Below are 15,280 nucleotides of genomic sequence, written 5' to 3'. Positions count from 1 at the left end.
TTCTAGTGTAATACTGGAAAAGATTATTACACAGGTACATATAGGAACAGAAATAAGATTTTTAGAGAGCCTTAGTTCTGCTATGTTTTTATTTCTGAGCTTACAGCTGACAAATGACTTTATGTAATTAGTAAGGTATATGCTTGCATCCTCTAAAAAAAACTTTGTCTGGACTAGTCAGTTTTTCAGTCTGTGTCTTATCATTTTTTGCACTGAGACCCAGAAGGCTGTAATGCATATTAATTATCAGTTGAAGTGTATTTAACCAGAATGTTAATTGTAGGAACTAATTTTGATTTTTCACAAATGTTTGTTAATCAGACTAGTTTGGGGAAATTAATGATACTTGCAATCATATCAGTTATTAAGGACCCTAATGCAGCCAGTATTTAATTCAGAAAAACCTTAATTATATTACTGTGCTGACATACTTGAACTGATTTTGGGATCCAGCTTTGTCAAACATGGGAATGTAGTTCCCTAAAATTCCTTAATGAAAGTTTCAGTATTGTGGGCTTATGTGTCATTTGCCATTTTACTTCTCTGGATTGTTTTTTATTTGTTGGTTTTATAAGTTTTATAAAATTACAAGTTTTGTACATTATTTAGAAGTGTATTAAAAATAAAAGTGATGTTTCTTTTCAAATGAAATAAATGGATATTATTTCAAACTTCTCAGTGCTGTCTGCGCAAGGAGGGTGAACAATCACAAGGTTGCTGAATGTCTGGAGTAGCTTTTTTCCTATTTTTCCAGTTCTTTCTTCCTGCACATTCTAGATTGCATTTCATAACTGTAAGTTTTCTTCCATTACTGCTATTACAAACTTTATTCTATTTCCTGTTAATCATCCGCTAAGTGTCATCTTTTTTTTCTCTAAGGAGTTTTTGCTACTATCACTGCAGGTTGTTTTTTCCTTTGTCCAGCAATACAGTGGCAAATGGCAAATTCCTGCTATTTTCCAGCTGTTATTTGCCACATTCTCCACTACATGGGGTCTCCTCATGCTGTCCTCTTAGCTGCCAGAGTTCCCAAGTGCCCCAAACCCACTTTCTGCTCCATGGCAGCATGCCCTCTAACAGCTCTTGCTTTGCTTTTCAGCTGCCTAAATCCCACCTGCTGTTTCTTAGTTGTCCGATTCCTAGTTTTCAGCGGAGACTCCTGTTTCCTGTTGCTAGGTTGAGTTTACATAAAAACTTCTTTTTTAACGTTGCATTTTTTTCTCCGAAACAAGTGACAACACCCAAAAGATTGTATTTGAGTATTAGTAGAGGGAAAAATACAGGAGGTGCTCTCTAGATAAGCAACTTGATGAAGCCTTAATGAAAAATAATTTGTTTTTAACCAACCTCTCTCCGCTCCCTCCACAGCCCTCTGGTTTCTGAGTGTTGAGAATTTAAAGCATACCTGAGTTCAGTTTTTTCTGTTCAAAGAATTTGGCGGGGTGGTTTGGTTTGGTTTTTTTTAATAAAAAATTGCACCTATGTACCCTGCTGGATGTCATATTTTATCTATCAATGTTATACTAGGGTTTTACATTGCTGGTGCAGCTTTTGTCAAAAAGCGTAATAAAGTCAGCAATGTGCATCACTAACTCACTGATTTTGCTTTGTCACTAACAGTGGGAGACTTCTTTCAGCATCACTTCTTGCAACTGGCTTTTGCTTCCTTCTATCAGACGCTGTTTTCACTTCAGAGATTTTCTGTCTCGGGCTCATTTTTTTGTGGGGAGTATTTTAACCATCTTAAAGAATGGTAAGATTTTCTCTGCATGAATACCATGGGAGTATTTCAGTGACTAATCATTTCAGGAATGCAATATGCATTACTGTCCTTGTGAAAGTCTTCCCAAACACCATCGTTAACGTGCCTTTGAAAATTGCAACTTGCGTGTGATCTGTGAAGATTTGCAAGAGTTCACAAAGTCAAGTCTCAAGTTTTCACTTCAGTGAGTACCTCATGACTAAGCCTGTACTTACGTCTTTTCTGTAGGACAGCTCTTGAGATTAAGCAGAATACACGTGCATCAATCTTGCTGAGCAGCTATGCAGGCCCCACCCCAGGGTTCATGTATTTTCCTAAAAATGGATGCTTTCAGCTGCTTTTTAACTAATGAGGTACAATATTTGAAGTGGGTAAAGGAAATCTTTCCCAGGTTCTTGCTGACAAAATTCTTGGCAGACAGGAGGGGTAAAGAAAAAGCTTAGTGATGCAAATACACAGAAATAGAAGCAATGAGGTGAATTAGGGAAAGAAGCTGGTGAGATTCAGATTGGAAGAAGGATGAAGACAAATTTGCTGGAAGCTGAGGAGAAAGTGGCATATAAGCCAGTTAGCAGAAAAGGAGGGGAAGAGAGTGACTAAAGCTGAAGAGACTTGAGTTTGATGAAAACAGACTGGTTTCAAAAAAACAAGGCAAATTAATAAAAATATGATACGACACTAGATTTGCAGGGTGGATGCTGTACCAACAGCATGGTGATACTGTTACAAATGTGTGCAATATCAAAATGATGAGATACCATAGAACAGTTTAAGTTGGAAGAGATCTCAAGAGGTTATCTAGTCCAGCCCTGATCAAGGCCGGTCTGATTAGACCAGGTTGCCTAGGGCTGTGTCAAGTTGAGTTTTGAATGCCTACAAGGATGGAGAGTCCATAACCTTTCTCAGCAATCTGTTCCTGTATTTGACCACTGTTGTAGGAAAAAAAAAAAAGAGGTAACATTGTAGCAGCAATATCTTTGTGACAGCCTGACCCATTTCTCTACAACACAGGCCAACTTTGTCATCTTTAGTTCTTTCCCCATCCTCTTCCTCAGAGGTTGTAGCCCTGTCTGGTTAGTCTGTCTTCTCCACTGGGGAGGAAGAAGAGAGGCTGAAAGTGAGCAGCATATCCACTTTTGGCTGGGGGTACTCCTCCCTGCACAGCAGAGTAACAGAGCAAAACTGCTGCATCACCAAAGAGCGAGTGAAAGCTGGGGTTTTGCTGTTTGGGAGTGCTACAGTGCTACAATCTCCATTTCAGGTGATGCACTTCTAAGATGGGTCTGACCGTGAACTGTCTTGAGACAAAGAGGCAGGAGGGTGACAGACAATGGCGTGATGGATGCGTAGAGCAGAGCAGACCAGCAGTAAGAGAAGACTTGGGGACTAGTTGCAGAAGGAGTTGGTGTGGACATGGGAGTATTTTAGATTATTTTAACAAAAAGGATGGGATTATATTTGGGAAGAGGGTCGTGCTGGAAATTTGGTACCACAATAGGACTAGCTGAAGAAGGAAACTGGTACTTCAAGGAGAAGGGATGGAGCTGGGGATAAGAAGCTAGTGGAATGATAAAAGGATTGGGAAGAGGATATATTGGAAGGGATAGTTTTAAAGGAGTTGGAATTGGGAGAAAACAGCAACATGGTCTGTGTAAGCTACAGCACACAATTGTCCAGATCATCTGGAATAGAGGAATGTAGGGAACGTTGTTCTGCTGCGTGCAGCAGTTCACTCTGATTTTTTTTCCTTGTGTGATAACTATTAATCAGCCACACTACAATAACAAACACTGGAAAATAATTTAAACAAATAGTTTTGCTCATTTGGCCCTTGAATTTATCTTGCATTAGATTTCTTTTTCTTCCAAAATAGCCATTGACCCTTTAAGCAATTGGTTCTGCTTTGACTCTTTCAGGACTTTGCTGTTGTATGTGTTGACTAGCTTCCTCTCTACTTCCCCAAAGTTGAGATAAGAGGCATAAGCTCTGGAGGAAGGACATTATTCTACGCTAAAGGCAGACAGTGTATTAAAGATGCTGGGGGCTTCTTAAAAGCTACTTTGTTTAAGAGAGGGAATGCTCTAAAGTAGAGATGAGCTGAAAGGCCTTTGAGATGCAGTTCCTGCTGGAATTGTTTCAGAATATAGTTATAGTCAAAACAAGTGGTTGTGTAGCCTTTCTTCCAATGTGTGAAATGGTCTAGCTGCTTTGCAGCCTACTTCCATGAGTTGTCCTGAAAATTGAGTGAATGGAAAACACTGACAATACAGAACACTGTTAGCAGTTAAGAAGACTGACCACCTCTGTGCTACAATAGCATCTAATACCATAATTGCTTAATTTAACTTGCTACAAGCTGGCAGCACCTCCAGAGAAGCAGTCCTTGCAAACTGGTCTGGAATAAAACATTTTTTGGTGCTAGTTTATTTTTTTTAACTGCATCAGTTTTCTGATCTTATTTGCTGCACCGTACATGAACACTGAGGGTAGGGCCACTTCAGTGCTTGTTTAAGATGATCCTGTAGCTACAGCACGTTATCCCATTTTTGGTTTACGAGCAAAGTGCTTTTAAGTAAGTGTTTTGTCCCTGTTTTGAGATGGGGGGGCTAAATGAGTAATAGGGAAAGGAGTTACTAGTCCAAAGTCACTAACTTGGAGATGGCAGAGGACAGAGTTGAACTCAGGATCTCTTATGTCCTCGTACAATTCCTTGTCCCTTAGATTATAGCATCCAAAAAAACTTAGCTATTTCATTTTCTTCAGAAACATCTAATATAAATACAATTAAGTCTGGATGGTTTCTCTGCACTGTCTCTTTTTCTGTTGTATTACATCTCTTCTAGAGACCTCATTTTCTATAAAAGCTTCTTTTCTTGGAAAGGATGCTGGGAATGAGAATTTCCCATCTTCCCTTGGATGTTAAAAAATCTCTCTACACCTCTTTTGAATTATATTCTGGTTTCTATCTTAACTGTATCTTCTTTTTGATGCTCAGAGTTGTTCAAGGTTCAAATTCTCTCTTACAAGCCTATATTTTAATCTCCTTAATGTTCCACGTAGATATTATGTAGGATTTTAATCTTGGAAGGCATATTTCTTACTGATCATTAGTAGTGGTTTCTTCTTACATGATTTTCAAGTCAGCGCATGAAAAAACTTGCTTTTTATGCAGGAGGCTTAAAACCTTCCTAAAGCTACCCCTTCCATTTTCTTTATTAAACTGTATCTATTCCGTTAACGGGGCTCTTAACAGTTAACCAAACTGTCAATAATATTCTCATACACGCCAAGGTGATTTAGATTTCAGGTCCAATTTCAGGAGGTAATGTGGGTACTTGGTACAACATCATATTAAAAGTTAGCGGGATTTGGACTGTAGTGACACGTTTGCTTTGTGCACAGTGCTCGGGTTAATGCACATCAGACGGCAAAAGCAGCAGAGCTGCAGCAGCTGGGTGTGGGTTGGCTTTTTCTTTGCTGAGACTAAGAAATTTATGTAGCTGCCTGTCTCTCTAGGAAATAGAGTCTGGTTCAAAGTCTTGGATGTATTTGGAAAATATTACTTAGGTATAATTTTCAACTACTAAATTAATGTACCAAACCTTTCAAATACTGCAGGCATGCTGGAGTACCTAAACGGTCTAATTTTGCTTTCATTATTCTTTAGTTTTCATGTAAGCACAAGTTTCTCAGTGGTCTTTGAGACCGTTGATGAGTTGCTCATTCAAGAGCAGCTTTCTGGATTGTAGAAGTAAAAATAGTTTAGTTATTTAGAAATGTAATCATAAGTAAATTTAAAAACTTACATTATTCTTCTCAGCCTTGAATTATAAAGCAGCAGGTCATAGAACCATACTAAGATTAAAAGCTTTGACTGTTAATCTGTCGCCTTTTTGTGATATTATCTAACTGCTTCTTATTGTAAGAAAAACTCTTGACTATCAAGAGATTGGGGTGGGGGGAAAGTTACTTTAATGCTGTGTGGCCTAGATTGCAATTCTGAGTGATTTCCCCCCCCCTTTCATCAACATCGACGTGTATGTTACATTAACTAAAGGGCTTGCAGAAGTCAGTGACTCTTTTTTTTGTTTTTTTGGGGGGGGGTTTGTTTTTCCTGTGGTGAAAGCCAACATCTGAGTTGGTAGAATGCAATGTTATATATTTCCTTTATAGCTTCTTAACCTAGTAATACTGAAAATTAGTAATAGCCTTTCAGATTCAGTAGATTTCTTAAATCTCCCATATTGAAACATGCCTGGGTAAAAAATTGTATCCAAAGGGATATCTGGTTCTATGAGATAGATGCAGAGTTGTGATTGTCGCTTACTAGTCACTATCCTGTTGTCTTTATTAATACATTTTATCAAGAGATACTTTATTATTTTCAAGGAGGGTTTTTTTAAAATAAAATTTTTTACATAGAAACCTTCTTGGAAAGTTTAGGGAAATAGTTGGATCATTCAGTCAGACTTACTAATGAAGTGTGTATTTCCCAGTGTGTGATAGATTCTAAGCCTCTTACTGGCACTGGAGAGATGTTTAATTTATATAGTTAAAAGTCCTGCTGTTGTCATGGGTGACCATGAGTCAATTGTCAGCTTTATTTTAATTCTGGGGACAAAAAGATATCATTACTTATACTGTCATTACCACCATTATTCTTTATACATTGGTTGAATAATTCATATTTAACTGAAATTTAAATATGGTTGATGCACTTCAATTTAGTAACTGCTACCTGAAGTTCTTAACAGTTTAGTTAATTGAGGTAATAATATTTACCTATTTCAAATAACATTTTTTCTTCTGAAGTACTTTCCAGGTAAGTCAGTCATTCATTGCATCTTCTTTATGCGAGAGGAATATTTGTAGCAGCGGTATAAAAATCTAATTAAACTTGGATTGTCTTAAACTAGTTCTGGTTCTGTATTTAAATTTTCTGTCTATGTTTTGTGAATACTTTCTTTCCAGGTAGACAATGTTACTAGCTCAGATAAATCGAGACTCTCAGGGAATGACTGAATTTTCTGGAGGAGGAATGGAGGCCCAGCATGTGACTCTCTGTCTGACAGAAGCTGTAGCTGTGCAAGGTGAACCTTCAGGTTAAAATTTCTCTACATTATTGTGTCTTTTCTGTTTGAAATTCAGATAAAACTCTAAAACTCACACAGTGTCTTGTAAATGAAAAATCTAACAGAAATTATTCTTGGTTAACTGCGATTGATTAAGTTCACTAATTTAATTCTGAAAGGAAATGATCTCTTAATTAAGTTAATAGAAGTGTAAATGTGCCAAAATAGGAAATATAAAATCTGACTTTATTCTCACTATAGTTTTACTGTTTTATACTTTGTGATTTCAGTTTATATCTAAGTATGTATTAAACAAGTTGAGTTTTAAAATAGATTGGTGATCTAGGATTGGTTTAAACTTGATGTTTTCTGACAGCTTCATTATGATTTTACATGATTAAAAACTTTTTCATAAATCTGTGTTTTTCTCTAAATAGATTTGTGTATATTCATGACAGGTAGTAGTGTACAAAACAAAATTATCAATACAAGTATATATATTGTTATTTCACTGTTGACACTCAGGACCTAATTAATATTTCTCCTAAAACCTCAGCTTTGTAGTTATTTATTCAGTGACATTGTAACTTTTTTAGTTAAGGAAAGTAACATTCTAGCTGTCATGTTTACAGAGCAAAATCTTGACGATATGACACTAGTATACATTCAAGGTTCAAAAACCAGAAAGCAAGTAAGAACTATTTCCTATTATTATTCCTGAAATCCTTATGCTTTAAGAGGATGTAATCATTTATGGAGGTGGTTAAGTTGTGATTTCTAGGGTTTGGTACTGGTAATAGTGAATATGAACTTTTTTCCTTGCTAGATGGTGACAACTTAGAAAACATGGAAGGTGTAAGTTTGCAAGCAGTTACCCTTGCTGATGGCTCCACTGCTTACATACAGCACAATTCTAAAGGTACGTAAATGACTAGATGTTGATTGGTATTGAAATCGTATTCCCCTGTATTTGGATTGTGAAGTCAGGCAAAATCTGTACAATGTTTATGAAGTTCCAATTCCAGCTGGGAATTACAGGTATTACAGTGATACTATAAAATAAATATTTATTTCTTCTACTAAAAAGATGCAGGTATCAATTGCAGAACGTAAGTCAAACAAAAGTGAGATGACCTTTACACTTCAAACCCAAATATCAACATTCTGCCTACTGGATAGGACATGAGGCCTTTTACATTTTTTTTAACCCAGAATTTTAAAACCTCTGTATAGTCATACTGTGCTTACTCTTTACCAAACATTATTTCTTGGTGATATTTTATTGTTATTCTAATCCAGAAAGTATCAACTGTGTGTTTAAGCTGTGTCATACAGAGTATTTTTTAAGAACTTTAATTGTGTATTTCAGATGGTAAATTAATGGATGGCCAAGTGATTCAATTAGAAGATGGTTCTGCTGCTTATGTTCAACATGTACCTATGCCTAAAAGCAGTAAGTGTAGTAATACAAGTAATATAATGTATTACTGATTAATATTGATATTAAATAATTAATGGTCATTATAATAGCTTGATTTCTTATTTTAATGGAAACAATTGCGAAGAGATCCTAGGTATTTTGTAATCCTAGGTTTTTAGTATTTAATCTTTCCAACTAATGGATTTTTCAAACTGTTGTTGAAGCATTGTAATTTTTTCTTCCGAACAGGGGACAGCTTGCGTCTGGAAGATGGACAAGCAGTTCAGCTGGAAGATGGAACTACGGCGTTTATTCATCACACCTCGAAAGGTAATTTTTTTAAAAGTGTGATTTATTACATTAGAGTTCAACAGAACTTCAGCAGTATAAAATATGGTACTCTTTTTAGACTATGACGTCATTTAGTGTGATTCCCAGTGTAGATTACTTGTTGCTTTTACTTTGTGACATCTGGAAATTGTTGAAATGAGACTGGTTCAGTTCCTTATTTGGGCCTCATATAACAGTAATAAACAGAATCAAAACCAGCGTATTTCACTTATTTTTAGCCCAGGATCACATTAAAGTAAGTATATGTCATGTCAGTAGAGAATGTCAGGCCTTATACAGACTTCAGCAATAACTGCATGTGAAAATGAGAAGAGAAAGCAGGTAAGAATCAATCAGTCAATCCCTCTTGCTAAAGAATGTAGAGATTGACTTAAATTTTAAAGATCATGCTATTGATGATTTTGCCATTAGGTAGTAGGGCAGAAAATGTGACAGCTGACAGTCAAGAATGCAAATGTATGTATTTTAAATGATAACTTAGATTTCTGCAGAAGAGGATTACACTAGTCTTGGAAATAATACTACTTCTCTAGAAAAATGCATGAGTACATATTTTAAATCTGTTTAAACTAGTGTGACAAGAATTACATTCTACAATGAGCAATACTAAGAGGAGAGAATGTAACAAAGAATTTCTTCCTTAAAAGTCATCCTATATTTTATGTGTTTCTTTTGCATATTTGCATGATTCTGTTCTTAAAATGATCAGATTTATGAATTCTAAAATCTGAAGTATTGACATCAGTACATGTGTTACATTATTTTCATTTTATTGAGTGGATATGAAATGGAAAGCATATTTGTGTTCCTTGTTTCCTTTGTAAATAAAGCTAGATCAATATAAAATTTGGTTTGCATTTTTTAAGTGTGCAGAAATAAAGCTATGTGAGGTGTTGTCTTGAAAAAAATTTCATCAGTGCTATTCATAGTAAAAATTTTAAGTGTTTATATTTCGCATATACTAGTGGTTATATTTCTCATATATTTCATACATATCTATGACTTCAGGAGACATTTCCTAAACAGCAGTAGTTTCTTGTGTAACATGCAGACGTTGCTATTCCTTTTCTTTCTTAACACTTTGTAATATTACTTCTCAGACAGTTACGACCAGAGTGCATTACAAGCAGTCCAGCTGGAGGATGGAACTACTGCCTACATTCACCACACGGTGCAAATGCCACAGTCAGATACCATTTTAGCCATTCAGGCTGATGGCACAGTGGCAGGTCTTCATACAGGAGATGCTGCCATTGACCCAGATACCATCAGTGCTTTGGAGCAATATGCAGCCAAGGTATACTGAAAGACATTTTGTCCATCCATAATGTTTTAATATATCATCACAAGATATTTGGCAGCAAAAGCCAATTGTGATCTAAGAATTAAAATAATAATTAAGAGAGTTTTCAGGCTCTTAGAAGAGAGAACCCCAAATTGTCACAACAGTGCTTCACTATCACGAGCAGTTCCAGTGTGTAGCGTTGCATAAAAAGAACAAAAGATTGAACACTGAAATGATGTGGAGTCAGACTGATTTGGAAAGTGATTTAGGCAACTAAATAATAATTTTCTATAAAATACAGCATTGGAAAGGAGCCTCTTGAGAAGACACTGTTTGGAAAGAAGGACAAAGTTAAATTATTCTTGTTCAGGCACTATTGCTGAATTATTTTTTTTTCCTTGCATTGGGAAGAGTAGGGCCTGGTGTACTGGGCAAGGACAATGCATGGTATGAATTGTAAAATAGACAACTAGACAGTTACTGAGTTTGGAAAAACCTTCTTTGATCCATACTTTCAATAGTAAAATGTAGTATGATGCTGAAAATTCACATTGTCCTCTTCGCTGGACTTCTGTAAAGCATGATGTAAGTATAACAGTGCGCGGTGCAACTTCCATGACTTGATAGTTTAGCAATGTCCCAGTTGCTGGATGATTGCCATCAGTGCTTGTATTGCTCTGGAAAAAGAGTAGAATAAATTTTAAAATCTGTCCTTTAGTGTCACTGAGAGTTGTCAGATTTTGGGAGGAGGCCAGTTAGGATAATTAAATGGCTTATACACTATTCTGTCCATTACGCTTCTGTCTGTTATAATTGAAAGATCCTAAGAGAGCCAGTCAGATTGTGTTGTGTTTGGCTATGCCTTAACATTTCGTAAAATAAAAGGTAATTCAAGGTTAGTTGAGCTGTAGTGACAAGCTTTTACACATCCCCTAGCTACTATTTAATTTAGGTTTAAATCAATCATAACTTTGTTCTTCTGAACAAGAAGCTATATTAATCATAATTTGTAACAAGTTTCTGTTTTGAGAAGGTGAAGAAGAAACAGAAGAAATGCAAATAAATTTGCATTTTTGTCCTATTTATCTCAACATGTGTTTTTTAATTCTGTAATGTGAATTTGTTTTCTGTAGTGTACTTTTGTGTGTCTAGGAAAAATTATTTTCTTTAAGCGTTCATCTCAGAACCTTATTCTGAAAGGTACTGCTAGAACCTCTCGGGGAAAGTCAGTAGAAGTGAGTTTCCAAGTATTGCACCTGTTTTACGTACAAAAGCAGGTAATAGCTCAATCATCACAACCCTGTCTTTCTCTTAAAAGGAGAAATGTGGTTTTGTGATTCTACTCCATGTTCACATACGCTTCTTAGTGAGATAGTGTATACTTTTCATAGCAGCTGGTGTAGGAACATTGAAAAAGGTACAGGAAGGGGCAACAATAGTGACCAAACATATGAAATACAAGAGGTAAGTGTATAATAGAATTTTACAAAATTTTAAGTGGCACAGAGAAGAGTAGTGACTTGTCATTATCTTTACCAATGTGAGAACTGGGAAACATCAGATGAAACACTCGGGTGACAGGTTGAAGAAAAACAAGGGAAGAATACTTTCTCAAGCAGCACAAAGTTAAGCCATGGCACTGCTTGTAGGATAATTGAGGATGCTAATATGTCCCTGGATTCAAAGAGTAATTAGCTAAATTCATAGAAGAAAAATGTATCCAGGACTATTAGGTAGAAACATGTGACTTCTAGTTCAGGAAGTTCCTAAGCCACAAATTGCTTGGAGGTTGGGAGAATATTTCTGGGAACGTATCACTATATGCTTGGCCTGTTCCTTTAGTCTTCTCTAGCATCCGCTACTGGCTGCTGTTGGAAACAAAGTGGTGCTCTAGATTGACCTTTAGTTTGACTCAGTACAGGTGTTCTTGTGTTCTTAACTGAAGGCAAACTAAATCTTTAGAATCTAAGACGGTCTTTTTGGACGAACTCAAAGATCTTCCTTGGAATCCTTCCAGAATTCTCCCACTACTGCAAAAAAGAGGTTTAAAATTGTGTGTCTTGCTTTTTTTTGTTAAATTTGAAGGTTTTCTCTTCAAAACCTAAAAGGGCAAAGAAAATTTTAAAGGCGGATTTGGAGAATGGTGGTTCTCCTCTGTTCCCCTGTACTACATAACAGGCAGAAATAGCAAAGATCAGTAGGCTACCCAAGATCAGTGTAGAAACTCTAAGAGACTTCATACAAAGAGATCCAAGAAGACTACAGAAGAAGCTCACTGGAAGTGGTGGAACACGTACATCTTTTGTTGTTCCTTGCTTCTCCTTTAGGTGTAGTACTAGTTTCCCACATCTTGCAGAGCACATGCAAAGACTTATCTAGAGTCTTCTTAATTCTGGGCTAAGTCAATGCCACCTTCCTCCCAAACCAACCAAGGGAAAAAGAGATCATGGCTCTCAGTGAACATAAAGTCCGAAGATATGGAATTGTGAAGAGGTTACCACACATACTTTTCTTCCATAAGCTGTTTTGCTGCGACATCCCAGCTGCTGGAAAAGTACAGTTCCTGGGATTTGTTTATGTCTACACACATGAACGCACATTCCGTTTGGATTATTTGCTTCCAGTGGCGTTGATGAACTTTTAATCTGTCAGCAGTTCCTTTCTTAACCAAAAACAGGAAGTTCAGCATGAAGTGAGTCAAGTCTACTTTATGTGCAGGTTCTCTCCCCTCCCTTCAAAAAATTCTGCAGGAGAAGGTCCCAAAATGGCTGTTGTTTTCTTTGGAAAAACAAAACAAAACAAAACCACCCGAGAATTACCTGCTTGCAGTCTCTCTGTAATGTAAACTTGCCCTCTGCTTGGGCACTTCTCTCTTCACTGTTTTAGCTCAAAGTTTCCAAAAGTATGTTGCTCACAATTGCCTAATTTAGAAAGACAGTACAGTCTGAAAACCTCTTATGGGACAGGTGCCATCCTCCAAGCAAAATATTGGTAGCTGATGCTTTGAGCAAGATACTTTATGCAACCGTTAATGTTCTCAGGAGCATGCTATGACCTCCTTAGTGAAAGGGCATAAGCATACCAGCTGAGGTAGGGTTCCTGCCAAACTGTTTTAGAGAAGAATAGAATTACTTAGACTAAATTTAGGTGCATCAATCTCAGTCTTCAGTGTAATGGATGCAGAGAGTATTGTGAATGCCTGGGCTCAATACGAAGGCAATTAAGGAATGTGAGACTATATAAAGTATACTTTAAATTAGTTTTTTCTACAGTGACTAATAAGATGCTGTTCTTTGAGTTGATGTATGTGAGAGAGTTTGTTTGGTTTTTTTTAAACTGGGCAATTATATTTTTATTTAAATAAAAATTTCAAATTAACATCTAATACTCTTTAAAATATTTTTATATAATCTCCTTGGAAAAAAGCAATACCTTTCTCTTCCTCTAGACTGTTTTTAAAAATAAACCTATGGAGCAATACACAAGCCTTTGCTTAGCTGTTGTAATTTGACTATTTTGAATTGAGATGTAACACATTGTCTTAGGTATTTTGATTCCAAAGGAGTTGTGCTGTTTGAAATAAGTAAATTCTGCTTAACAGGGAGTGAGAGCTATATCCCTATTATAAAAGAAGTAAATGTTTTCTTTTTCTGTCAGAACTCAGTATTGCTAAATTTATTAATTTATTTTAATACTTTTGTCAGTCTATTAATTTAACATACTTGGTTCTTGCAGTCTTTCCTACCTTGTTTTAAGACAACTTTGAGATGCTCGCTTTACCTATTCTATAATGCAGGTGTTACAAGGGGTGATTTTCATGTAAGCTAATGTACTGTAGGATACCCATGTTTCAAGAGGGAGCTAGAGAGCTATGAAATAAAAAGCCCTCAGGAACTGTCTGTAACCCTCTGTTTTTCAGATGAATAAAAAAAACCTGTAAATGTTTTTCCCATTTCAATTTTGTTTTTCAGGTGTCTATTGATGGAAATGACACTGTTAGTGGCACAGGAATGATAGGTGAAAATGAACAAGATAAAAAAATGCAGGTATGTAGCCCAATACAAAATAATTAAATATATCTATTTCTGCTGTCTTCTCTGCCCAGCAACGTGCATGATAGATAGCCCTGTGTAGCCATGAACTAGGGTCTGCTGCTACCTTTTAGGAATTTTAGATCTCAAACCTATACAGATAGGTCATATTTCTCACTTTGTACAAGATCCTTTCACAGGATTTTAAAAAGATCTTCTAATACTTACTGTTTTCTGGGGTTCTTCTGTTAAAAGGTAATTAAAAATTTTGTTGGATTTCTAAGATTTTTCAAGCTGACCTGAGTATTTCATCAGTAAGGGTGTAAGTTTTTCAGAAGTTCTTTTCCAGAGAATGAACCGACTTTTTATAGTTCTTAAAGCAGAAGGAATGCTGGCTCAATTAATGAATTATTTTCTTTTCGAGAGAGAAAATTCCAGGCATATGTCTGGAACTGTTCTCTCGTCGGTGACTTACTTCGATTCCGCTTGCCCTGTTAGAGGCCCCGACTTTTATTGCGGGTTTTGTAAGTAATCAGTAGATAAGAGTGTTGCTCCTCGTGAACTCTTAAAAAACCAGAAAAATACTTCAATTTTTTTTTCCGTGTTCATGTTGTTAGTATGTAGAAATATAAAAACTTTTTCAATGTGAAAATATTAACTTAAAAGTTCAAATGGCAATGGAAAATACAGCTGCAACTTATTAAGTCTCAAGCTTTTTTTACCTGGGATCCATAAAATTATGTAAGGAGAATGGTATTTGTCATCATAACATACTTTATTAAAGGAAAAGACAAAGCAAAATGTATTCTTGGCTTCAAAGAATTTTGACCAACAACAAAAATAATAATAAAACCCCTATACCCTCACATGTTCAAATGACAAAATCAAAAACAGAAAAGTCATTGCATTGAGAGAGGTTTGGTCACAGAAGCCCTGTTTTTCCTTTTTGTTTAATTTAAGAGATAATGAACTAGACAAGGAGGACAAATATCTTCCAAGGTAAAATACAGTATCTGTGAAAGGAAGAATTACAGGCTCACCTCTGACAAATTCTCTATTAATTTTTTTAAAAGCTAGGTCCCACAATATTTAAAGCTGCAGACACTCTACTGTTGCCTGTGCGGCATGACTGTGAAAGGAGAGAATAGCTAATACATGCATTATTTATGGTATTGGAATATATTTCGTGAAATGAAATCAAGAAATTTAGAGGTTTTGCACACTTGTAGGTTGGAATAGGGATACAACTCCAACAAAACGCAAAATTTAAGGAAGAGTAAGGTAAGATCTTGGTTGGTTTTACCTGGAAGTAGGAGCCTATAAAGCAAAATGACCTGTAACCAGTATCCAGTTACATCT

The 15,280-nt window shown here is 36.1% G+C and overlaps 1 protein-coding gene across 2 annotated transcripts in view; it reads left to right on the top strand.

Moving 5' to 3' along the window:
• The window catches only part of ZNF143 (zinc finger protein 143), a 36,143-nt gene that overhangs the window by 1,818 nt on the left and 19,045 nt on the right, over positions 1-15,280 (top strand). The window contains exons 2-7 of one of the 2 annotated variants that reach the window (XM_009809820.2): positions 6,734-6,852; positions 7,661-7,753; positions 8,204-8,287; positions 8,504-8,584; positions 9,706-9,902; positions 13,862-13,936. In XM_009809820.2, the coding sequence (XP_009808122.1) occupies positions 6,741-6,852; positions 7,661-7,753; positions 8,204-8,287; positions 8,504-8,584; positions 9,706-9,902; positions 13,862-13,936 (642 nt within the window). In that variant the 5' untranslated portion in view covers positions 6,734-6,740. Of the gene's footprint in view, positions 1-6,733; positions 6,865-7,660; positions 7,754-8,203; positions 8,288-8,503; positions 8,585-9,705; positions 9,903-13,861; positions 13,937-15,280 lie in introns of both variants that reach the window. The other variant, XM_009809818.2, reaches the window with a different exon arrangement.

Source organism: Gavia stellata, chromosome 17 (genome assembly GCF_030936135.1).
Source record: "Gavia stellata isolate bGavSte3 chromosome 17, bGavSte3.hap2, whole genome shotgun sequence".
NCBI lineage: Eukaryota > Metazoa > Chordata > Aves > Gaviiformes > Gaviidae > Gavia > Gavia stellata.
This window is presented reverse-complemented; position numbering and strand designations above follow the sequence as displayed.